At 45.6% G+C, this 24,058-nt stretch overlaps 1 protein-coding gene across 1 annotated transcript; it reads left to right on the top strand.

The window, feature by feature from the left end:
* The first annotated feature begins 8,965 nt into the window (after positions 1-8,965).
* LOC125757610 (MIF4G domain-containing protein-like) lies at positions 8,966-20,786 on the top strand. The gene is made up of 2 exons (XM_049413222.1): positions 8,966-9,486; positions 19,373-20,786. The coding sequence occupies exons 1-2, from the start codon at positions 9,178-9,180 to the stop codon at positions 19,607-19,609; spliced, it is 546 nt and encodes a 181-aa protein (XP_049269179.1). The 5' UTR covers positions 8,966-9,177; the 3' UTR covers positions 19,610-20,786.
* The last annotated feature ends 3,272 nt before the right edge of the window (positions 20,787-24,058 follow it).

Genomic DNA, 24,058 nt, shown 5'->3' with positions numbered 1-24,058 from the left:
CGCAATGGTCCACGCAATCATATCAGAAGAACTGCAGTCACTTGGCTTTTCAACGGGTCCACTTCCTTCTGACGCCTCCAGTGCCAATTTGCGTGACGTTGTGAAGGAGGAATTGGCGGTTATGACTGGTACTGCGTATACAGACCCTCTCGTCCCTAGGCCCCCGCCAACATACGCACAAGTCAACGCAGTAACCCCAGCCGTAGTTCTATCGATGCCTCCAAAGCAGACACCAACCCACTTGGCTTCGATATCTACCAACGCACATAATCAGCCTTACTATCCACCATGGTGCCAGGCTCGACCTACCTGCTACTGCGTCGCAATACTTTGACTCTTTACCGTATTTACTCGCATAATGATCGCACTCGCGTAATGATCGCGCCCCTAAATTTTGTCGTCAAAATTCGATTTTTTTTCCCCGCGTAATGATCGCACCCCGAACTTGCCGCAGCGATATGTCGTGTGCAAAGTCTAGCTGATGATCATCATGTTTACCATCTGTCGAACGTTACGTAAGTGGCTCTTCAAGACTCACCAAGTGAACTGCATGCACCAAACAGATTCCTAATTTTCGCCCACCCTTGGCGGAAGCGTGCGGTATTAGGATAGCAGTAAAGACAAATGCCGTAGTTTTCACCACATGCCCACCATGTGTTTCTACGTCTGTGGCAGTTGAACGCGCCCATCTCTGTTTCTGTCCTTTAAACATGGCTATGCTGTTGCCGCAAATTTACCGATTTAAACGAAATAATTCATTATTTCGACGGAAGAAACTGTTTTGGCGCGCATGACGCACTCGCGACCTCCATGACTTACGAGAAAAAAGGCGTTCGCTTAGCTCCGCCAGCCGCCATGTTTGAGTGTTAAGGCCCAACCGCATGCACGCGATTTTCGAGCGACGGAGACGAGTGACAGGGATTTGCTGTCGCGGAGGGCCATCCATCGCCGTCGCTTGTCGCATCGCAGGTTTTTGGGAAACCAAAAAAATCGCTTGTCGCCCGGAAGTGAGTGTGACGATTTCCGGCAACATGGCAGCATCACCGATCCTCGTCTCGGTTGCAATTTGCTCTTGATGCTTCCAATCGGCGCGTACTTCAACAAGGAATGCAAGTTATAGACTACCTTCTTTACAGCCCCATCTCACGCGGAGAGCGAGGCAGCGGCCGTATTTTGTCGTTAATTTTGATCGACGGTTCGTTTTGATGTTTTGGTGGTAGCTTGCTGCATTTGTGGTAGCTTGCTGCAATGTCAACATCGTCGTCGTGTGAGGTAGCCCTTCTCCTTGTGAAGCAGCGATGTGAGGCGCTGCGGCTTAAACGTTTCATGACAGCAAGAGGAAACGTTGTCGAGATGTGCCTCGTGGGCTTGTTTGAGCGCCGGTTCACGATGGGGCGATACGCGAGTTTCACTGCCGTGTTTAAGTTGAAGGCGGTTGATTGCGCGCTCGAGCGCGGCAACCGCGCTGCCGGCAGGCATTTCGGTGTCGACGAAATCAGAATTAGGTATTGGAAAAATCAGCGTGAGAAGCTCATGGCTACCAACAGCACGCGCCGGGCTTTCCGCGAAACCAAAACTGGCAAGAGCAAAACTGTCGCCAACAGCTTCAAGAAGACAGGCGTATCTAACGTGCTCGACAGAACGGAAGATAACCTTCTGTGCGACTGTGATGACACTGCCGGTTCCGACAGGGAATCGAGCAGCGACGACACTGAGGCCAGTGACGCTTCAAACTCTGAATGAAAGTTAGGGGGTCAGTGAATAAAAAAAAATAAAGGGCAATATGCAATGCATGTAGTTCCTGCGTAATGTGTGCATTTATTACAAAGACTCTACTTTTATTTTTGGTTATGTTCATGATAGCTATCGTAAGAATTCTGATATGCGACTTGTTTGCGTTTTCGGTGCTCAAAATATTTCGCGGAAAATTTACCCCGCGTAATGATCGCACCCCGAAATTTGCGTCAATTAAAAAAAAAAAAAAGTGCGATCATTATGCGAGTAAATACGGTATGTGGTGATGGCCTCATTAATCCTTTAGTTAATAAAATGCATGTGTTGGAGCCTTAACCAATGATTACACTTTGAGATGCAAGTAAAGGCAGAAATAGAAAAGCAGGCAAATAACGATGACGGGAATATTTGTCACAGAAAGGCGGTGTCTCCTCACCATGAAGCTAAATTGAAATAATATATCTTGTTCATTTATTGGACACCTTAATTACTCTTTTTGCAGTAACAGAAAAATAATGATGTTAACTCGTTTGCCATAACTGCAGCAATAACAGGCTACATTGTTGGAACTTGTAACTGTAGGGTTACCTTTTCTCTGCCAGGTAACCCTAACTGTATTGTTTTGCTGGTAAAATGCCCGTGGCTGCCCTTCATGCCTAACTTTTCTATGATGAAGCCCTACCAACTAGCTCAAGTCACACAAAACTTGGACAATGCCTGCCTATCTTTCTTTAATTTTTGTCCTAGTTTCTATGTTCATTACTGCATTTGGTGGCATTCTGTGCTGAAAGCTGCAGCCGCGGATTCACCGTTTTTAATTTTCCCGGATCGGTATTTGAGAGGATGAGTCATTTTGTTTCTCACAGCATTCTGTCTAAATATAAATGTGAACGTGGAGAAATCGGTTTACTCAGCATCTGTTGCAGAAAATTGCGACAAGTTAATGTTTATAATTGTATAGACAGTAATTAAGTCTGTCTAGTGCGCGACTTTTTTTAACAAAAATTAACCAACTTTTACATATGTGCAAGTGATTCATTAATGGCTGCTCAAGCACTTAAGGAAAAATAGTTTACCACAGTGGCATCTGTGTAAGCAATTGTGTTGGGCAGTGATTCCACTCCTGCGCCAAAGTGCGCCAAATTGTATTTACTGCGCCATCCTGATAATATCGACGAAAATTGCGCCAAACTGCGCCAAAGCCTCGGGTTTGGGGGCGTCTATCACCGACAATCGCACGGCCGGCGCGTCAGAACATGTGCAGCTTGATCTTGGGGGCTGCCAAAGTCGCAACCATGGACCAAGAATTATTCCGCTGAATAAATAGCGCTCGCGCATGCGTCTCGAGTAAGCCACGATGCCATGCACGGTGCCGACGCAGCTTCTGTTCTGCAAGTCGGCTCGACAGCAAAACGCGCTCTCCGCAGAGGCTCGTGACGTCTAGGCCTATCGGTAGCAAGGAAGTGCGACGGCGATTCATCGGCGGACGTCGTCTGTTCTAGAAACGCTGCTGATAGCTCGTTTCAAGCGTCGCACGGCACGTAATGAAAGCAATGTTCAGTAATAACTACACGTGTGCTGCTAAAATGTCTGTCATCTTCTGTTTCCGGACATCGCGGAATGAAGTCTGGGATCGCTAGCAGTAGATATATGGGACAATATCGAATTTTCCTTGTTCGCGTCTATGGAAGAGCACGCGAACGGTGGAAACACATTCACACTTTTCCTCAGATATACTTTATCCATGGATCTTCATTCGGAAGAGCTTTTTCGTAATTGCTTATACCAGCACGTCCGAGTTTGTAATCACTCTGCGGTAAATACCCCCTAAAAGGCCCTGCCCTTTCGAGCTCACGTGCTAGGGTTCCAATTCGAATTTTTTGCTTGCTTTTTAAAACTGACATCTCATTAATAAAAGCATATCTCCTGGTCGGAGCAGCTGCAAGTGCGCAGCTGTCAGTAGCAGGCCCGTCGCTGACGGCCCACAGTGAAGCGGCTACCCCATGTTACACGTCCGCCCCTCGCTTTCGGGGGTCAAGAGCTGACGGTTAAAAGAACTCAGTTTCGCTTAAGGGCGAAGCAATAAATGCGATACCAACAAATTGTATTGTTCAACGAAGTAAGGCTAGCAGCTAACTCTTTTGGATCCGATCTCGCGTAACTTAACAAAACACTGGTTTAAGGGACTATGGCCGCTCCAGGAACCGAAGCGTTTTCTTGCTGTGAGTTCTCTAAACACGAAGTAAGCGTTGAGAGCGCAGCAGGTTTACGAGCCGTCTCCCGATGCCTCGAGATAGCGCGTGCGCAAGCGACTGCGCCCTTCGAACGATGCGGTCCCCTCCCCCCCCCCCCCTTCTGCTCCCCTGGTGTCCTTTCATGCTCCTAACGAAAGACGCGCGGGGCGTTTCCTCTCTGTTTGATGAGCAATCGACGGCAGGCCCGCACGCGGGAAGATGTTATCTCATGCGCTGTCCGTGCGACGGAGACAGACGGCCGGCTAGTTTAATCTCCGCTTCAGCCGCGTTCGTCGCCAGCGGTCGCGAGCTTTTACCCGCGGCTAGAATGCGCAAGGTGATGTTATTAATTTGGTCTTTATACAGAAAATTACGGCAATGGCGACGGCAAAAATCCGCGGAGAGCGTCCATGTAATTGTTATCACGATAAACATTTAAAAAAAGTCGAGGAGCCATTTCACTCTGTGAAGTGGATGATAAGCGAAGCTGTTTCGCGCATGGCAAAGAGGTGACATGGTGGAGGACAGTTTGGTATGTAAGGCCAGGTTGTTAACGTTCAATACGCAACATTAATGCGTAATTAATGCGCATTAATGCATCAAACATTAATGCGCATTAATGCATCAAACACGTAAATTGACCGTCGGCGGCGTCAGTCGATTGATGCAAAAAATAATCATCATGTGATGGCGTCATGATCACGTCATAGATCGTCAAAACTTGTGACGTCATCATGGCGTCATATATCGTGATGTCACGTGATGACGCCATCGCATGACATCGTCGCTTTACACTGCTTCCGTAATTGGTCCGCCAATCATGGAGCTAGCGCAAAACCAGGTGAGGTGCAGATAGCTTGCAGAGAAGGAGGGGGAGGATCAACCCGTCGATCGAGAAGAAAAAGAACCTGGCTTTCGCCTTGGAGTTTTCTTAGGGGAATGCATTAGGGATAGTTTGGCTCTTTGGCATTGAGGCACTGCTGTACATCACGGCGTTTGTCTACAATATCTGCTGATGCCCACATAGATGTATTTAGAGTGTTATTTCATGAAGTGCAATTTTATTGATCCGGTATTCTGTTTATTTGCTAGTGTCGAAAATAATCGCCGAAGAGGTTAATCCAGAACACTCAAGTGCATGAGCCCTTATTTCTTTTTTTTTTAGCGAGTGAAATATGGAGTTCTCCTGAGATGATTTTTTTCATGAGATTTGCAATGAATCGAAATATTTCTAGCCTTCATAAGAGCCCCATAGTAATATTCCAGTGCTTCAATGGTATTCAAATATGCTTCTGTAGTGCACTCCAGGATGTAAAATTCACTGCTCCAGAGTGCTCCCAGATGCAAAATTATCTGCTCCAAAGTGCTCCAAGATGAAAATTTTGCTGCTCCAAAGTGCTCCAAAACGGAAATTTTGCTGCTCCAAAAATTGCTCCAAATCAGAAGTCCTCGGTAGCATCACTGTGTTGGGTGAATAGGGGCACCATGAACCCGAGCTAACAGGTGATGGGGGGTGGGGGGAGTGGTGACGTTAGCTCGTGTTCGGTTAGCCCTTCCATGTGTAACCGTGCACAGTGGAGCCATATCCAGGGAAAAGAGACCCTAAGGGTGGAAGCGACACTGGATGTTTGACTTAAAGGACCCCTCACCAGGCCACATGGCAAATTATAGTTATGCATTGGAAGTTGTTACGTGCCCAATAGAGAGCATTCTGCCGCAAGAATTTTTCTAATTGTTTCATTAGAAGTTGAGATCAAAAATATTTTGGAAGCGGCGCGCAATGATGATGTGAGGAGGCACGCTTTGCACTCTTGCCATTTACCCTTCCAAGCCTTTGCAGGCCAAACACTTTCCCTGCTCCCGTGTGGGGGCTGAAACGTCTTTTTAAGAACATATTTTTACTTTTGGTCGGCGCTGTGTTTCCTTCGTCCACCTTCCCTGCGTTCTCCCATGCCAGAGGATCACGTGACGCGCAATGATCACCATGTCATGCGCACGTCATGATGCGTGGGCGAGACGCACCCTCCTCCTTTCTCTGCAGTTTGTGCTGCGCTGGAGTGCCTCGGTGTCCTTCTCGCCTGCTGCTTCGACATGGAGGCTCTCTTTGGTGCGCAGCATAGCACCTTTAACTACATAACACTCGGTGTTGCATATCATCACCCCATCTTGGAGCGTGGAGTAGACGACATTCAGTTTGAAATTTGAGCTTTTTCTGCAGCATGTAGCGATGTAGCTCTTGGCAGACAAGATCGTGAGCTCGCAATGTAAGCATTGCACTGGTCAGCTCAAAATGGCCAGACCTGGTGAGGGGCCCTTAGACCCTGGCTTCACACGGATGGTAACCCTGTGTTGAACCCACCCAGGGAAAATTGGCTGTCGCATTTTCTTATCCTCCTCGCCCGTCTTTTTCTGTCCAATACCCTTTCTTTGCTCTCCTTTCTTCTCTTCTGTAACTTCTTACCGTATTTACTCGAATCTAGGCCGGCCCCGATTCTAAGCCGACCCCCGAAATTCGCAAGGCCAGAAAAGTAAAAAAACCTATTCATTGTACTCGAATCTAAGCCGACCCCCCCACTTTCGCACATCGTTTTTTCGAAAAAAACATCGGCTTAGATTCGAGTAAATACGGTAATATTCATAGGCTGCTCAGGTTAACCTTGTCTGCATGCCATCTCTTCGGCGTAATATATTGGTTTTCAGCAGCAATACAGAGCTGGCACCTACAGACTTGCAAGTGAGGTGCTGCAGCATCCCCTAGTTGGGCTCCCCAGTGGGTGGCTGTCATTGCCGAAAGAAACCATATTGCTATTGGAACACCTGCCTTTTCTGGCCTACTTAAGTAGATTGTCGAACCTCAGAAGAGGGAGCGCCTATGAATTGTTATTCACAAAATCATAGGCGACTTTCCCACAATTCTGAATGCTACATGGTGAAAACAAAACAAAAAAGAGCTGGAACCGTAAAGAAGGTTTGACTGACACCCTGGAGCCAAAGACTAGCAAAATGCCAAGAGGGGACCTCCTGTTTAGGTTTGGGGTAAACGGTAATACAGTAAACTAAACAGGCCTGTGACATTTGGAGACATTCTGGTTACTGTTTCGTCACATCAGTTCATCTATGCAGCATGCAGAGTAGTAGCTGAAGCAGATCTCATTGGCTTGTGCGAAACCAAACTGTTGAAAGACTGGACAGAGTGAAACATAACCATCGCATCATTGTTCAATGAGACAACAAGGAAATTCCCACAAAACATGTGATACTAACCAACGGACCTTGTATTCTGCCACGAAGCATTGAAACAGGATGTACAAAGGTAGCTATAAGATGTTGTACATTCTAAATCCACGAAAGAAGTTCCAATGCTAAAGCTATTAATAATAATAATTTCTGCGGCTTTTCATGCCAAAGCCACCATACGACCAAGGGCGTCCGCAGAACTTTGCAGGTGGTTGCATCAGCAGGGGGGAGGGGGGGAGAGGGCTCTGATTCAACACAAGCAGCTCTTCTTTCACTGCCGTGACATCACCGGCAAGATTAGTCAATAGTAGTGTGTAACTTGCAAAGTTGGCTGGAAATCCTGAAGCTACTGCATAGAAAAGTATATCCGAAATTCCAAGGAGGGGCGGCTGCCCCCCCCTTGCACCCCCTCCGGATGCCCATGCATAAAACAATGATGCATGCTGTAGTGGGGACTACGGATTAATTTTGACCACCTGAAGTTCTTTTATGTGCACCTAAATTGTCGGTACATGTGTGTTCTTGCTTCTTGGCCCCATTGTAGTGTGGCCACTGTGGCCGGGAATCGAGCCCACATCCTCGATATGAGGCAGGTGTTCATCCCAGACCAAGCTGCTCGACCATTAAAATATTAAATTCCCTGACACAGTGCACTAGCTCTTATGATATTAAAATGCCAACTAAAATATGCCAAATAAGGACTCATTTTTCATTTTGATCGTATTGCTAAACTATTACCCCAACATGAGTGCAATGTGTTCCGTGTCCAGGCAACACATCTATACCCAATACATTTGAATTTCTGCCAACAACATGCTCTCTTCAGAAAAAGCCACGACAGTGGCGTTACCTTGTCCGATGGGGTGGCAGTTATTGCCAACACATCTGTTGCTATTGAACCCTTTACACTTCAGATGTTGCTCGAGGCCATGTATTTGCACAAGTTTTCAGCAATTCAATCGCTATTTGCTTTCTACACATACCACCTAACTATCAAATGAACAAACCACAATTCAGAAGCCTAAGTGACTGGCCTAGAATTCTGGTGTGGTGGGAAGGGTATTCTGATATGAAATTCTCTGGTAACATCTGGTGTTTGCCTCCTTGAAAAAACATGTGCCGACTGATTGCAATTTCTAGCACAATTATTACTTCTCAGTAGTCTTAGCAATAGGGTCTGCCACTCTCTTTTTTCCCCAACATGAATGGACCGTGGTGAAGTACCCATTTAAAATTATGGGCACTCGCTCGTCTCAGCCCCACAAAGATCTGCAATGGTTAATGTGCATCTTGACCAACACCACTGGGTAAGTGGTTGAACTGCTGTAAGAGGTAGAAAATTACTGCTGCCAAGTACCTAGCTACCGGTAAGTAGGTGAAAACACGCATTTTTGGGCCAGGTGCTTGGCAGAATAGACTTATCCTGTCACTCGAGAAAACACCCACCCCATGGTAAATTGGTGGTGTGGGACCACCAGACATCAGAATAAAAGGTCACTGGTTCTAAAAACGTTGGTCACCGTTTCACCTACAAATTGCACGCAACTGGAAGGGCATCAGTAGCTTACCCAGGGGCAGGCTCTTTGTGATAAAATGTATCGCAGTTGATGCAGTGCAAGCTAGAAGACAGCAGGGGAGAAACAAAGCGGCAAGACAAAGTGCTGCTTGTTTCTTCCCTATTCTCTTCTTAACTTGAACTGCATTAACCTTGAGCCAACACCAGCTTCTTCGCTGTTCACTGTTCTTTTACAGTTAAAACGTTATCGTAATCACAATTATGCTAGCGTTAAAAAAAATAATGCGACCTTGCTGTCTCCATACAACATAGAATGGCACAGGCAAGGTGAAAGGCTCGAAAGCAGGAGCCCTGTTTGAAGCGTTTAAAACTTGTTTGTTGTCATTTGCGCCATTCCGTTACGCACGTGTACCGGCTTGCTCAACATTGCACCCTGTCATTTGACACCTACAGCAGATGGCGGACAGTGGGGCCTTCATCAAGGGCCTGCTGAGCAGCTGCAACGAGTTGTTCGGGAATCGGGCCGAGCTGATGGGCCCCCTCGAGAAAGCGGAGAACATGCCGATGCGCTGGACGCCCTACGTCACTTTCGTGGCCAAGCTCCTGCAGGCGTTTGACGCTTCTGGCGCCGGTGACACCATCGTTGACGGCGATGACGAGATGCCGGACGGATCCGGGAGGAGTGCGGCACGCCAGCTGGCCTTTCTGCTGAGCAGCTGCTTCCAGACCATCTTGCGCCCTCCATCACTGGGCAGCGTCGCTGAGGCAAGTTCAGTTTGAAGAGAAAAACGATTTTTCTCGTTCAACTAAATTACTCTTTCAGAATACCGAAACCGCTACTCTTGCCGCGAGAAGACGCTTGGCAAGCAAGAAAACGCGCCAGGAGAAAATGCGGGTGGCAACGCCACCTTGAAATTCCCGCACCAATCACCATGATGTCACGGCTATTGACAGGCCTTGGTAATTCCGAATCAGCGAAAATGAATTGCATTGTCCATTGAGGGGCCCAGAGACTCAACATACCAAATTTCAGGAAATTTCGTTGAGCCAACGGTGCTAAAATACAAAAAATACACTTAGTGGGATAGGTTGAACGAACAGGAAAAAGTGCCTCAGACAGGCCAGCCGACGTTTTGATAGGAGGACCTATCTCTGTCAAAAGCGCCTTGTCATCCCTGGCGTGTTAGTTTTAAGGGGTTAGTGTTGACGTCATGTCCAGCGGTGGAGCGTGTCACTGTTGGTAATTGCTGCCTGGAAAGAAAAAAACTAGAAAGCAGAAGAGTGTAGCCCTTGCCACATCTCAAGAAAGTTTGCTCCGGTGCATCTCATCTCGGAGATAAGGGGAGCTGCAAAAAAAGAAAAAGAGAAGGAAAAGAAAAGGGAGGGGGGGAGGGGCGGTTCAACAAAGCGAGAGCCGCCAAAGGAACGACGAAGAAAAGAGCGGAGCATGAAAGAAACTTGGAAAAGCGGCAGAAGGGCGGCGAGTCTAGCTATCTCAAAGGGCTGCAGAAGATGGTGGCAGTTCAACAAATAGAGAGCCACCACCATCTTCTGCAGCCCAACAGACAAAGTGTAGTCAACGTGCCCGGTGAGCCCTCAGTCTGCACACTGCTGTTACACTTACAAAAACACGTTGATCCACTTCGTAACGTTTGGCTCAAAGCCATAAAATCTAGCATAGAAGTACTCGCTGACTGATTCGCATGAAATTGATTCCCACAATGCCTGGGATCTGCCGAATTTTTTAAAAGTCCAATTTATTAATCGAAACCAATTCATTCTTTCACTTTAGTGTCCCTTTAAGGAAGTCGTAGACTTGTATCACCTTCTGGCATTCAACCACACAAAGCGCACGCTGCCAAATTCAGCCGCCCTGGTAGTTTAGCAGCTGAGTGGCACTGTAGCAGCATTTCAATAGGAGCCTCTTGTTTACAGGTCTCCCACCGCTTATGCAATGTTTGCCCACTCCCTCCCATGCTGTATGATGTGCACAGCACTAAGTGACGATTGGATTGGTCTGTTTACACCCTTGGTGTGTTTATCCTGTCACCATTGCAGCATCATGTAACATACTCCATGTGTTGATGAGTTGTGACCAGCAGTTGACAGGACCTCGGGAATCATCACGGATTCCAAAAATGCACTCGCTTGATTAGTAGATTGCGCAGATATGCACTGGCATCAGTACCTGCATACTACTAATGCATAGGGTCCACTTCTACAGTTCGCTCAGATATCAAAAGCGTATTCTTTTCCTTTTGTAATGCATGGATTTGGGTTTAACAACATGCTGCAGTTACCCACCTTCACTAATTACAAATATGCCACTTTACCTTGGGGCCCTTGAAATGTGTAGCACATCTATTTTTTATTGTCACTGTCGGTACAGCAGTAAGACTGGCTTAAAATGTCCATTTTTTCTAAAAACAAACATCAGTAAGAACTATTCACATTACAACATGTCAGTTTAGTTTATCACTCTCGGTTTGATGATGAAAATCGTGCAATTTAGTTGTCCACAGAGGCTGGCACAGAATTTGGAAGGGTCCATAAAATGGTGTAACTGTAGTCATTGGATACAGCTATGTCAACTAACATGTTTGTTGCTGTTGATAGCATGTCCTTACAATTAATGTTGAATGTAAACAAACACATTTCCTCGTTGGTGCTTCTTCCTTTTTTTTTTAATGGCCTTACATGTCCAATGGGAGTGAACGCAGAATAGGTTATAGCATGCATATTAACGACTCTTCATATTGATATACTTGCTCTTCAGGCAACTTGTTTCATTCCGCAGTGCACTTTGGCAAAAAAAAAAGGAACTTGGGATTATTATAATGAATTTCTCGATATAGCGAGGTATTTAACTTTTTAATTGTTCATGTTCATAGAACATATTCTGCAGTGATTCCACTCCTGCGCCAACTGCGCCAAAGTGCGCCAAATTGTATTTACTGCGCCATCCTGATAATATCGACGAAATTTGCGCCAAACTGCGCCAAAGTCTCGGATTTGGGGGCGTCTATCACCGGCAATCGCACCGCCGGCGCGTCAGAACATGTGCAGCTTGATCTTGGGGCTGCCAATAAAGTCGCAATCATGGACCAAGAATTATTCCGCTGAATAAATAGCGCTCGCGCGTGCGTTCCGAGTAAGCCACGATGCCATGCACGGTGCCGACGCAGCTTCTGTTCTGCAAGTCGGCTCGACATCAAAACGCGCTCTCCGCAGAGGCTCGTGACGTCTAGGCCTATCGGTAGCGAGAAAGTGCGACGGCGATTCATCGGCGGACGTCGTCTGTTGCAGAAACGCTGCTGATAGCTCGTTTCAAGCGTCGCACGGCACGTAAGGAAAGCAATGTTCAGTAATAACTACATGCGTGCCGCTAAAATGTCTGTCACTTCTGAAATCTGGGATCGCTCGCAGTAGGTATATGGGACAATATCGAATTTTCCTTGCTTCGCGTTTATGGAAGAGCACGCGAACGGTGGAAACGCGTTGACAGTTTTCCTCAAATATACTTTATCCATGGATCTTCATCCAGAAGTGCTTTTTCGTAATTCCTTCCGCCAGCACGTCCGAGTTTGTAATCACTCTGCGGTAAATACCCCCTAAAAGGCCCTGCCCTTTCGAGCTCACGTGCTAGGGTTCCAATTCGAATTTTTTGCTTGCTTTTTTTTAAAATGTCATCTCATTAATAACAGCATATATCCTGGTCGGAGCAGCCGCAAATGCGCAGCTGTCAGTAGCGGGCCCGTCGCTGACGGCCCGCAGTGAAGCGGCTACGCCTTGTTACACGTCCGCCCCTCGCTTTCGAGGGTCAATAGCTGACGGTTAAAAAAACTCAGTTTCGCTTAAGAGCGAAGCAATGAATGCGATACCAAAAAATTGTATTGTGAAACGAAGTAAGACTAGCAGCTAACTCTTTTGGATCCGATCTCGCGTAACTGAACAAAACGCTGGTTTAAGGGAATATGGCCCCTCCAGGAACCGAAGCGTTTTCTTGCTCTGAGTTTTCTAAACGCGAAGTAAGCGTTGAGAGCACAGCAAGTTTACGAGCCGTCTCCTGATGCTTCGAGATAGCGCGCGCGCAAGCGACTGCGTCCTTCGAGCGATGCGGTCCCCCCCCCCCCTTCCGCTCCCCTGGCGTCCCTTCATGCTCCTTACGAAAGACGGGCGGGGCATTCCCTCTCTGTTTGATGAGCAATCGACGGCAGGCCCGCACGCGGGAAGATGTTATCTCATGCGCTGTCCGTGCGGCGAAGACAGACGGCCGGCTAGTTTAATCTCCGCTTCAGCCGCGTTTGTCGCCAGCGCTCGCGAGCTTTTACCCGCGGCTAGAATGCTTGTGGTGATGTTGTTAATTTGGACTTTTAACGGAAAATTACGGCAACGGCGACGGCAAAACTCCGCCGAGAGTGTCCATATAATTGCTATCGCAAGGGTCAATGTACGGGGCAGATTTTGCGCCCCCCCCCCCCCTTTAGGTGATTAGGGGGCGCCCCCCCCCCTCTGTGCGCACGCCTATGCTCCTGAGATGACTTTTTCCATGAGATTTGCAATGAATCGAAATATTTCTAGCCTTTATAAGAGCCCCATAATAATACTCGGGTGCTTGAATGTTAATGCAATATGCTTCTGTATTGCACTCCAGGATGTAAAATTCGCTGCTCCAAAGTGCTCCCAGATGCAAAATTATCTGCTCCAAAGTGCTCCAAGATGAAAATCTTGCTGCTCCAAAGAGCTCCAAAACGGAAATTTTGCTGCTCCAAAAATTGCTCCAAATCAGAAATCCTCGGTAGCATCACTGTCTATGGTAAAAGCTCATTAATTCGAACTCGGTTAGTTCAAACTGATATCCTGGTCCCAGCACAGCCATGAGTGATCAAAATGTGCTGCAAAACCAAACCAAACTTACTGGAGATATGCAAAACGATTAAACACAAAAACAAACCAGTGCGCACGAGGCAAAGCTCGCATGTTGCCACGCTCTAGCTGTTTCCTGGGTGCATGCGTGCAGCAGGCGCTGCCGCTGCCAGTGCTCTGGTGCAAGCTGTTGCAGGTTTTCATTGTGTCCCGGTCGCTGGGCTGGGCCCGTGATCTTGTGACATGCGCAACAAGCAACCAAGGCAACCGAAAAGACAAAGCACTGCAGTCGTCGAGCTCGGCTGTTGTGTGTGTTGGTCGTCGTAGTCCTGCTTTTGTTTGTGCCGCAGCAGGAAGCCAGTATTTTTTGTCGCTTATTTCGTTTCCTCGGCGTTTCATCAGCGACGCCTCATCAACTGTGCCAGTGATGGCGAATCGGGGAAAATACTCGGCAAAGGGCTTGAAAACGTAGACGGAGGTTATGTAGGAAGTGGAACGCGGTCTCATACCCAAGACTGAAATCGCAAAGAAGTATAATGTCAGGAAGAGCACGCTGTCAACCTCCTTGAAAAAACGAAGAACGAACCGTGGAGTTATTTCAAAAGGAGAATATGGAGCCCTCGCATAAGAGGCTACGTACATAGGCTCGTCCCGCGATGAAAAATGCTGTAGTAATGCGGATTAAGGAAGTTTGAAGCCGTAACATTCCATTTAGTGGGCACCACAACTGATGCAAAGGCAGCAGACTTTGCCGACCAAGTGAGCATCAGCAACTTCAGTGCGTCAGAAGGCTGGCTGTCGCAATTCAGGGCATATCACAGGCTTACGTTCTGAAATGTGTGTGGGTAAGCTACCGAGGTTGGCCAAGAAACGTGTGAACAGTGGGTCTCCGGCGACCTTAAGGAGCGCATCGCTGGTCACTCCTTCAGCGATGTGTTTAATGCCGATGAGGCGGCACTTTACTTCAAACTGCTCCCAAACAAGACCTTAAGTTACAAAGGCGATGCTTGTGCAGGTGGCAAGAGAAATAAAGAAAGGATAACCGTGATGACGTGCGCAAGTGCAACGGGCACTGAATGGTACCGCTTGCTTGTAATTGGCAAGACAGCAAAGCCTCACTGCTTTAAAGGCATCAAGGCGCTCACTGTCGATTATACTTCAAACAAGAAGTCGTGGATGACAGGAGTTCTTCTCTGACTGGTTGCGCACACTTGACAAGAAATTATATCATAGAACAGGAATGTTTAGTTAATAGACAACTGTTCAGTGCACTGCAGTTTCGGCGGGTTGAAGGTAATCTGCCTGGCAGTTTTGCCAAAAAACAAATTCTTCTTTCTTTGGACAGTGGCTAGTCTTACTATGTCAATCTGCTCGGGGCCGTTCACAGGCTGTCAACATTGTGGAATTCCATGAAGCAGGAGGCCTATGTGAATTGTTTCCACAAGTGTGGCTTCGGCGAATCTCCAGAAGCCTGCAACATGGAAGCGTTGTGTGAAGATGACTCCGTCATGCTCGACCCTGGCTAGGCTGCTCTCTCAGAGGGCATTGATTTTAAGAGTTATGTTGGCATGGACAGCAGTGTGGAGACATCAGGGCCTTTGAGTGATGCTGACATATTAGAGCCTGTGTGCTGTGAGCAGATGTCGCAGGGCTCTCGTGTGCCGAACACGGCCGACAGCGGTGATGAGTCTGACGAAGGTGTAGCAGCATCGCCATCCAAAAGGAAGACAATTACAGTGGCTCGTGGGAAACTGACCACGGCCTGAAGAAAAGGAAGCGAGCACGTGGCTCAGTTGACACGAGCAGCCCGTGCAACGCTCTTTCGGGTTCTTTTTCCGCCGACAAGACAGACTGTCATCAAGAGCTTTCTCTCTAGTAAATACTCCTCTTTACTGTGGCTCGTCCTTCTCACTTCCTTCGCACGCCACAGAATTGGCAACCGTGGATGGCTGACAACAACTGCACCGTTTCCAGCGATCGGCCTGGAGCCACCACCACGGATGGCAGCGATCAAACGACCCCAGCACCATAGGACAACCTGGCTGCAATTTCACTGCGTTTACCCCAGTACTGGCCAGCAGACCCAATACTTTGGATTGCCCAAGTCAACAGCCAGTTTGCCGTAGCATAAGTGACGTCGCAGACTGGAAAGTTCAATCACCCCAAAGGCAACGAATCAGTGCAACCCCCAAGTGCATGCGTAACAGCGTTGGCGCTGAATGTTGCAGCACTTTATTTCTCAGCAGATGAGAATTCTGACACTGCACTAGAGATCTTGGACAAGCTGCAAGCGATGCTCATGGAGTTGTGACAGAAGAAACGCAAGCAAATGCACGTTACCCATTACATTTCATTTTTATTGCGTTAACCCTGTAAATGCAAATAAATGTGTTTTGGAGCATAAACAGCATCATATATTTCGACATTAAGGCTTGCTGCTCACATGAATGCATGTCGGTGCTTGTTTCTGGCGTATAACTGACTGATCAATTCACTCTGTTCACTGTTTGGGCCCCATGAACTTAATTTATACCCGTGTCACACGGGCGTGCTAAAAGTCTTTTACTTAAGCGGTCTTTTACTGTGTTCAAAGACTATTTACGAAGAGGCGTTTCCTCGCGGTCACACGGCACCGATGATCTCTTTTTAGAGATTCCTTCCAAATGCACTACCGAAACAGTGGCACTCGCTTTCAAAACAGAACCAGCGAAAAGAAAATCATGTATCTCGATAGAAGATGTCCAAATTTATTGTATGGCACGCTTGTTGACATGAATTTAACAACTCCAGTTAAAAAGAAAGGTTCACGCAGTAGTATCTTAAGAAGCGTTTGCACAACTGGCGGCCTTTATATATTATTGTGGCAACAGTGGGCGTCACTTTTGCTTGTTAGCGCTCTTGTCTGCCTCGCGATGGATGATCGTACGGAGGAAAAAGTGACAATTGCAAGTCTTGTGGCGTACCATCTCTCTTGGAAAACGAGGCAGACGCGACGAGACGCGTGCAGGTTATCCTCCCATAGCGTAATTAATGTCCAGGTGTCCCTCTCAGACTGCTGTACTCGGGGCTTCTTTTTTTTGCTTGGGCTGATTGCACACCAGCGTTCGCCTTTCCGCGCTCACTTGCGTCCATGCTCACGTCTATGCGGGCAACCATAACCACAACCCGTTCGCCCTGTTTACGAGAGTATACACAAAAAATAAAGTTTAAGTGGTTTTCTTACGCTGCTTACGACAAATGAAATTGATTTTTATGGTGAGCCCAAGCGACACATAAAGAGTTGCCGATTTTTTTCACCACTTCATAAATGCTGGCGCCCACTGGTTTCGAGGCTACTCTTTTACCGCCGTGAAAGAGTTTGTCGAGCGCTGTTTCCAGAAAAGACCGCTTCTGAAAAAGAGATCGCTCTCTGTCGTGTGACAGCGCGTGGAACTCTTTTTCGGAAAAAGTCTTCTTGCTTAAAAGACTTTTTAGTGTCCGTGTGACACGGGTATTACAAAATCAGCTGCCACAAACGTGTAGCAGCACCTAATTCACGATAATGAGTACAAAGGTGGCTTTTTTCGGTTCTGCCAGTGCTGTGTGGTGCAATGTCCATTCGTTCTAGCACCCGCCCGCTATTTCGAACTCCACCTAATTCGAACAATTTTATGGTCCCTTTGACTTTGAATTAACAAGCTGTACTATATTTTTTACCTCGGATTATAATAAAGTTTTTTTATCTGCGATTTGAATATATAATGAAGTCTCGCTGCTGCCATAAAGGAAAGCTGCAGCAATGAATTTAAACTTCTGCTGCCACCAGGGGTGGATTGGTTGAGTTACTTGTGGCTTTTGTCAATGCATTCTTTAAAATCGCACACTGCACAATAGAAAGCAGCCATCAAAGCGGCGCAGCGTCCTTTCCAGCAGCAGTTGGAAGGCAAGGGGAAGCCTGAACACACTTCTCCTCGCCTCTGGATCACAGGAAATGGAGAATGTGAATGTGAATATTCCAGCCCATTGAGCTGCGCTCTCTACAACTGGTGTAGCTTCATATTTAGTGGCGCCTGTGCTTTGCATTAGTGCCCAATTTGCTCTTTTTCTTATTGCTATGTATCAAGTGATAAGCAGGTGTAAGAGTGAAGGCAGTACTAGTGCTAAACACAATTACCTCTCGTTTATCTTGCAAGCGATAATTGATAGTTCATGAAATGGGTGTCACCAATAAGGACAGCATATTTAAAGCAATCTCGATTGATCAGAAAGAAAACACCGTTGCTTGTTTCAGAATGTCACAGAGATTACTCCCTTGATCCTGATGTTGAACATGGCTATTCTGTCCTCTGTGAAGAATATTTAAAGGGACGCCAAAGAGAAAAACGATTTTTCTCATATTGGTAAATTACTCTTTCACGATACTGAAAACACCATGCTTGCTGTGACAAGACTCTTGGCAAGTGAGAAAACACATCAAATAAAATGCAGGTGGTAACACCACGTTGGAATTCCTGCACCGCCCTCGTGATGTCATAGACTTTGGCGGCCTCTAGTAGGGCCTACATAGCTCCTACTTGGTAAGCATCAATTAAGTACATTGTCTTTTGGAGGAGACAGAGACTCAACGTACCAAGTTTCAAGGAACTTCGTTGAGTCAATTTGGCCAAATTACAAACAAAGCACTTTGATATCCATGACGTCACCATCGGAGATTTCAGCAGGAAAGTTCAAAGTGAAACTTTTGACATTAATCTTCTCATTCATTAATAAACCTATGGTGGTGAAATTAGTGACATGATACTAGAGTTTTCAGAGTATAATTTATCAGTCTAAATAAACCAATTTATTGTTTCACCATAGTGTCCCTTTAAATTGCCAGTTGAGGTAATGGGAATTCAGTAAGAGGTGCTCATACCACAAAGAATGTTTTGCCATTGAGTGAGAGCAGAAGCAGCTTTGGGCAGCTGGGTGATTTTTTGGAGCTGCTTGCAATTACCCTCTGCACCACCATTAACAGTGTAAAATTATGTAGGTGTTCCGTGATAAGACCAACTCGCGAGACTTCTGTTGATGCTATGCATAGCGGTGACCGAAATTCGCCATGCTTGATTGCTCTGGCCTAATACGTGTAATGTTACAAAGCAGAAAACCCCCACCATGAACGAAGGTGCCGAAATTCATGTTCTAGACTTGCATTTAGGTTATTTTAGATAGAAGCACGTGTGTTGTTGCAGTGTGCAATGATTCTGGGTGTTGCATGTTCACTGAACCAACTGGAGAGCAGTATTGTACCACTCTGGTTGGACACTCGAGGCTCTGATGGTAAGCCATAGTCGCAGAGCATGTGCGATGGTTTGTCTTACACACATAACCACTGTGCATTGGAATTGCATTTCTGTCGGCTTTAGGTGTGACATGCGGCCACTGTGAAGAGGACTTTGCTGGCATGGCATTGTTGTACTTCTTACGTGTGGCACGATCTGTGCGAAAAAAGAATTTGTCAACTACGTGCATTGCATAAAAGGTTGGGTTTCAGTATAACAAAGTGAATTGCTGATTTTACTTACTCAAACCTAACTGCGTTTAGTATGTGATCATGCATTTGAACATAAAAAAAATCTTTTTAAGGTAAAGTTTCCTAATAATTTTATACCTATTGCAACAATATTTCAAGAATACAGCTCTAGTCTTTTTATCTCCATGAAGAGCGATTCACAACTCGATTCTTGCTTCATCGTGGTACCACTCTCTGTGTCCTTTTGATGCCCGCCCCCTCTGTTTTCATGTAGTTAATCTCTACCCGCAGATGGAGTGTCTGAAATCGGCCATGGCAGCCACTGGCAAAGCCGTGCAACGTATGGAGCCCCACCTGATGCGCATGCTGATGGCTCGAATGCGCGACGCCTTCCTTGAAGCTGGCACGTCGGTGCGCATGCGCAAGATCCTGCTGGAACTGATTGACCTGCACGGTTCAGGGTGGCAGCTGACACCCGCCCAGCAGATGTACTACGATCCCGCCAGGTCATTCCAGCGTCGCGAATGAACACCCAGTCATTGCATTAGGAGATTTTCATCAGAGCCAGTCATTTGTGTGAAAGCATCGCTGCACAGAATGGGCTTTATGATTCATGGAAAACACTTCATTTATTTTGCACACATCTCATTCTCAGTTGCAGTGCAATATCTAAACTCCTTTTTTGGCAACTGAGGGTTGAATCAAGATTGCCGTTCTCGGCTACTTATACACTTGGGGAGTGCACTGCAGCAAATAGTGGCAAACCAAGAGAGATATGCAGGGGGGTGGGGATAGCCTTGGGAACTGGAAATAAGATGTTCCGTCTCAACAGTTCGCTTTATGTTACATTTCATTAAATACAAGCTGCTGCAGCTTGATGCCTAGGCTGTCTCTTGTCACGGCTCTATGCTGCAGTGTTACTTCTAGTCACAGCTGATATGCTTAAATGGAGCAGTCCAGTTAACTGTGTCATTGAAGCCAAGAGTTATTAGTGTGAAAGCTAGTTATAAACCAGATAGTACAATGAAAGCTGGTAACATGGCTTTACATCATCCTTAATGTGATCGAATGCTCAAGCATACATTATATTCAACTGCTCACTGTTGGCATGCTTACATGCATGCAGTATTGTACTAAAACCAAAAGTCTAGTCACTTTAATGTAACCATAAACAGACATTTTATTTGTATGTGAAATGTTCCATCAAAGTTTTATGTGCAGGACTTTCTCTGAAACAATTGCTAAAACTCTTTCAGTATCTCGCTTTCATTGACAACTACAGCTCCAACGTTAGCAGCCCTATATAATATAAATTTATTTGTTTTTATGTTGTTCACATGCTTATGTTTTCATAGCGGAAGGTGTCCCGGTCCATGGTATGTTGTGGTAGTCTCACTTTATTCGTCTCGGAGCTTGAGCAAGGCTTCTCATTTTTGTCATTTTCGGTTATAACTGACCAGTTTGTGTCTTTTCTTCTTTTACTGCATAAAACTAACCTTTCTTAACGACCCAGGTTTTATTAGATTTAAATTTGACTCCTTTTGACAGTAGCAAGATGAATTACAAGTGCAAAGGATGGCACGCATGGGTGTAGGCTCCGTGAAGCATTGTAAGCTTTTGCAGCTTGACAGTATGCCAAAAGAAGGCATGCTATTTAGGTCTGCCATTTTTGTTTTACTGTTGAATAAAGTATTTTCCATGCAGACTTTGCTAGTGTGCTTAATTTTAGTGTTCTTTGTCACAAGCATTTTTTCTATGCACAGATGTTCCTATGTCCGTGCATTTTATATGCTGTCAAGCCTTCATACAATGACCGTGCAGAGACTGAATATAATGGGATATAAAAAAAAAAAACTTTAAATTCTTTGGAATATCAGTGCCGAATCAACATGAGCTTTGATGAACGTGATAAGAGGCGCTCTTTTGTAAACACACACTCTGTTTACAGATTTTTTCATTTCAGCATTAAGGTGGCTTAATTACGTAACTGCAGTACATAGCTCTTCTTCTCTCGGGAACGTTTTCCCCGGGTATGGTGATTTTTTTTGTGTGAAATCAATTTCACGCGCACCTCATTTTTTCTGATGGCCACTTTAAGTGAACAGCATGCGGCTGTGAAATTTTGTTTCAGGGGTTGTAAAAATAACGCTATGTCTCATCCAGGCATGTAGGCAAGCCCCCCCCCCCCCCTGAAATTCGTCCAGCCTTCCATATTCCCGGGCAACTTTTTTTTCTTTTTGCCATGGAAAGACTTTCTTTCGAACAATTGGGCCTTGGGCCTCCCCGAAAAAAATATCCTGGCTACGTGCCTGGTCTCATTGCCACTAGCAAACTTGGAAAAATGTCTGGGTCGTTTTAGAGCTGTTCTTTCAAAGCATGGCATGCTTCCACTCGATCCTTTTGCTCGTTTGTTGAAATTCAGGGCACAAATTTCTTAGCAACCCATCTCGGTCCCAGGTCTTTGGTTAAAATTAGCTGAACTGAGCTCCGAAATATAACATATAGTTTTTTTAACTCTTCGCTGGTCTGTCGTCAGTCTTCAATCTCAAGCGCACAAAATTTTCCGACATTTTCATCACTTGAAGCTGACGGCCGCCTAGAACGAGGTTTGTCGTAAATCGACATTTCCCATTTTTTTTTTAAGATGAGAAAAGCACTTGTACCCTTAAGTTTTTCCCATAGCAGCCTTGTGAGCAGTGTTTAACATCTCAACAACTTCCGAAGCATTTTTCCAGAGCAAGAAACAAAATTTGCATGCACCATATTTTGTGACATCGCATGCCACGTGGTTCTCAACTTCTCCAGTTTCCTTGTTATTCTCCAAGTTTCCAACCTGTCTGTTGGTACTCGTAAAATGCAGTGGTTGTAGCTTTCTGCTTTAAGGACAGTGATAAATTCATGGGCGAATTTTTTTCATGGGTAGGCTCCCCTGCTGGTAATTGTAATACATACGGCGTAGCACACCACGACAGGGACAGAGAGGAGGGATGCAAACACACAGTGCTGTGTGTGTGTCCCTTTTCTCTGTCCCTGTCGTGGTGCGCTATGCCATGTGTATTACGATTACCAACCAATTAGCTCGGCAACGTACCCTGTTGGTAATTTACCTAGATAGTGTGCATACTCTTGTATGGCTTTAGGGTCTCGCTGCCAAATGCAAACTATCGTTCTTTCACTGGGCCTTCCAACATGTTCTGTCTTTTACACATTGGTTGTGGTCTTCAAACATTTTTTGCAATTTGTTGCTGTCATTGCTGAAAAGCACGATGTCATCTGCAAACCGTGAGTCTTCTCTGTTAATCTTTCTTGATGCCCATTTCTTCTTAATCTAATGTGGTGTTTAATTTATATATATGAATGTATATAGTTGAACCTGCATATATCAAACCCACATATAACAAATTATTGCATATATTGAACAGTTGTAAACTCCTCCTGAAATATTTTTTATATATAAAATATTGTATATATCAAATTACCTACATAGAGAACATTTTTGTGATCTGCCTTCAGATTCGATATATCCGTGTTCAGATGTATACTAATGCAGACGTATAAATTTGTGGAACTTGAAACAAACAATAGTTGCATTGCTGAGAATGTTTCCATAATCATGAAAATCGGTGTGCGTGTCAGTTTTGCCTGCAGTGTAGTTGTCGAGGGAAGAACATGCAATTTTCCGCCGTCTTAAACACGAAACTGTAAATTCCTTGCTGCATCCAATACAATATTTCACACTCGTGTTCACCGGATTCTTGACTGCAGATCAACAGTGTTTTCAAACCATGCTCAAAAGGAGTTGCAAGGCCCCTTTAACAACAGTAGCAGCACATCCTGGTCTCGTATTATATTTGCCAATTTGTTATTCCTCCAGCAGCCACACCATGGTGGCAATATTTAAAACATTCACTACCAGGATGTTGTCATCCGGGCACTGTGGCACGAAAGATCGTCAAAGTGCAGAGTTTTCTTCCATGCTTTTTTTCCTCTAAAATGGATGTGCCCACTATTAGATTGCTGGTGCTTAACATCGCACTAGTTCTTGAACAAAAATTTAATTTTGCACTACCAACACGTTGAATGCATAACGATTCTACGGGTACTTGACAACTTTTGTCCTGTGGTGTTGCTAGGTTAAAGGGACACTAAAGAAACAAGTGATTTTTCTCGTATTAGGAAATTACTCTCTCACTCTACCAAAATCACTACGCTTGCCACGAGATGTGTGGCAAGCGAGAAAATGCGGGTGGCGACACCACCTTGAAATTGCTGCACCAATCCCCATGATGTCCTAGATATTGACGCCATCTACTAGGGCCTACATGGGTAAGAATGAGGTACATTGTCCTTTGAGGAGGCCTGATAGCGTACCAAGTTTCAGGAAATTTTATTGAACCAATGCCGCCAAAATATGAAAAATACGCTTTGGAATCTGTGACATGAAGCTCGGAGATTTCTTCCCTTGTTATTAGAGCTAAGATGGTGAAATTAATGACATTAGTGTTTTGAGAGTAAAATTTACCAACCTAAACCGATTCACTGCTTTACTTTAGCATCCCTTTAAGGTGGAATGGTTCTGCAAAATATTCATTACACCTTATGTAAGCTACATATGTGCGTTGGTATTTGCCAATTGCCCATCACAGTGCACTGAATTCCATGTAGTGTGATATCGTATTGTAGCTTTGACAGTGACTTTTAAGTCATGTGCACTTACAACTATGCGTCAATACGACTCAGTTACGTTTATGAAATAAATGACACCGCAGTTGCATTACGTGCTTTATTTACAAAACTTATGTGCCATTGTGCATTGCTGCGTACATGAAGGAATGAATTTTTTACAATGCTACTTCAACTACAAATGACTACTGACAGGATAACAATAAGGAGCCAGTGTCACAGATGTCCGGTGTTGGCAGCGTTATCAGTGAGCAAAAAAGCGCCGATCGATGCAGCTAATAAAAATCTGGGTTT

Source organism: Rhipicephalus sanguineus, chromosome 3 (genome assembly GCF_013339695.2).
Source record: "Rhipicephalus sanguineus isolate Rsan-2018 chromosome 3, BIME_Rsan_1.4, whole genome shotgun sequence".
Taxonomy (NCBI): domain Eukaryota; kingdom Metazoa; phylum Arthropoda; class Arachnida; order Ixodida; family Ixodidae; genus Rhipicephalus; species Rhipicephalus sanguineus.
The sequence above is the reverse complement of the archived record's forward strand: the minus strand, read 5'-3'. Positions and strand labels throughout refer to the sequence as shown.

What these genes read in the sequence shown, in the direction of transcription:
- LOC125757610 (XM_049413222.1), top strand. Translation starts at nt 9,178, where the DNA reads ATGGCGGACAGTGGGGCCTTCATCAAGGGCCTGCTGAGCAGCTGCAAC. An exon ending in CACTGGGCAGCGTCGCTGAG is followed by an intron (nt 9,487 to 19,372) that starts GCAAGTTCAGTT and finishes CTCTACCCGCAG; the next exon opens with ATGGAGTGTCTGAAATCGGC.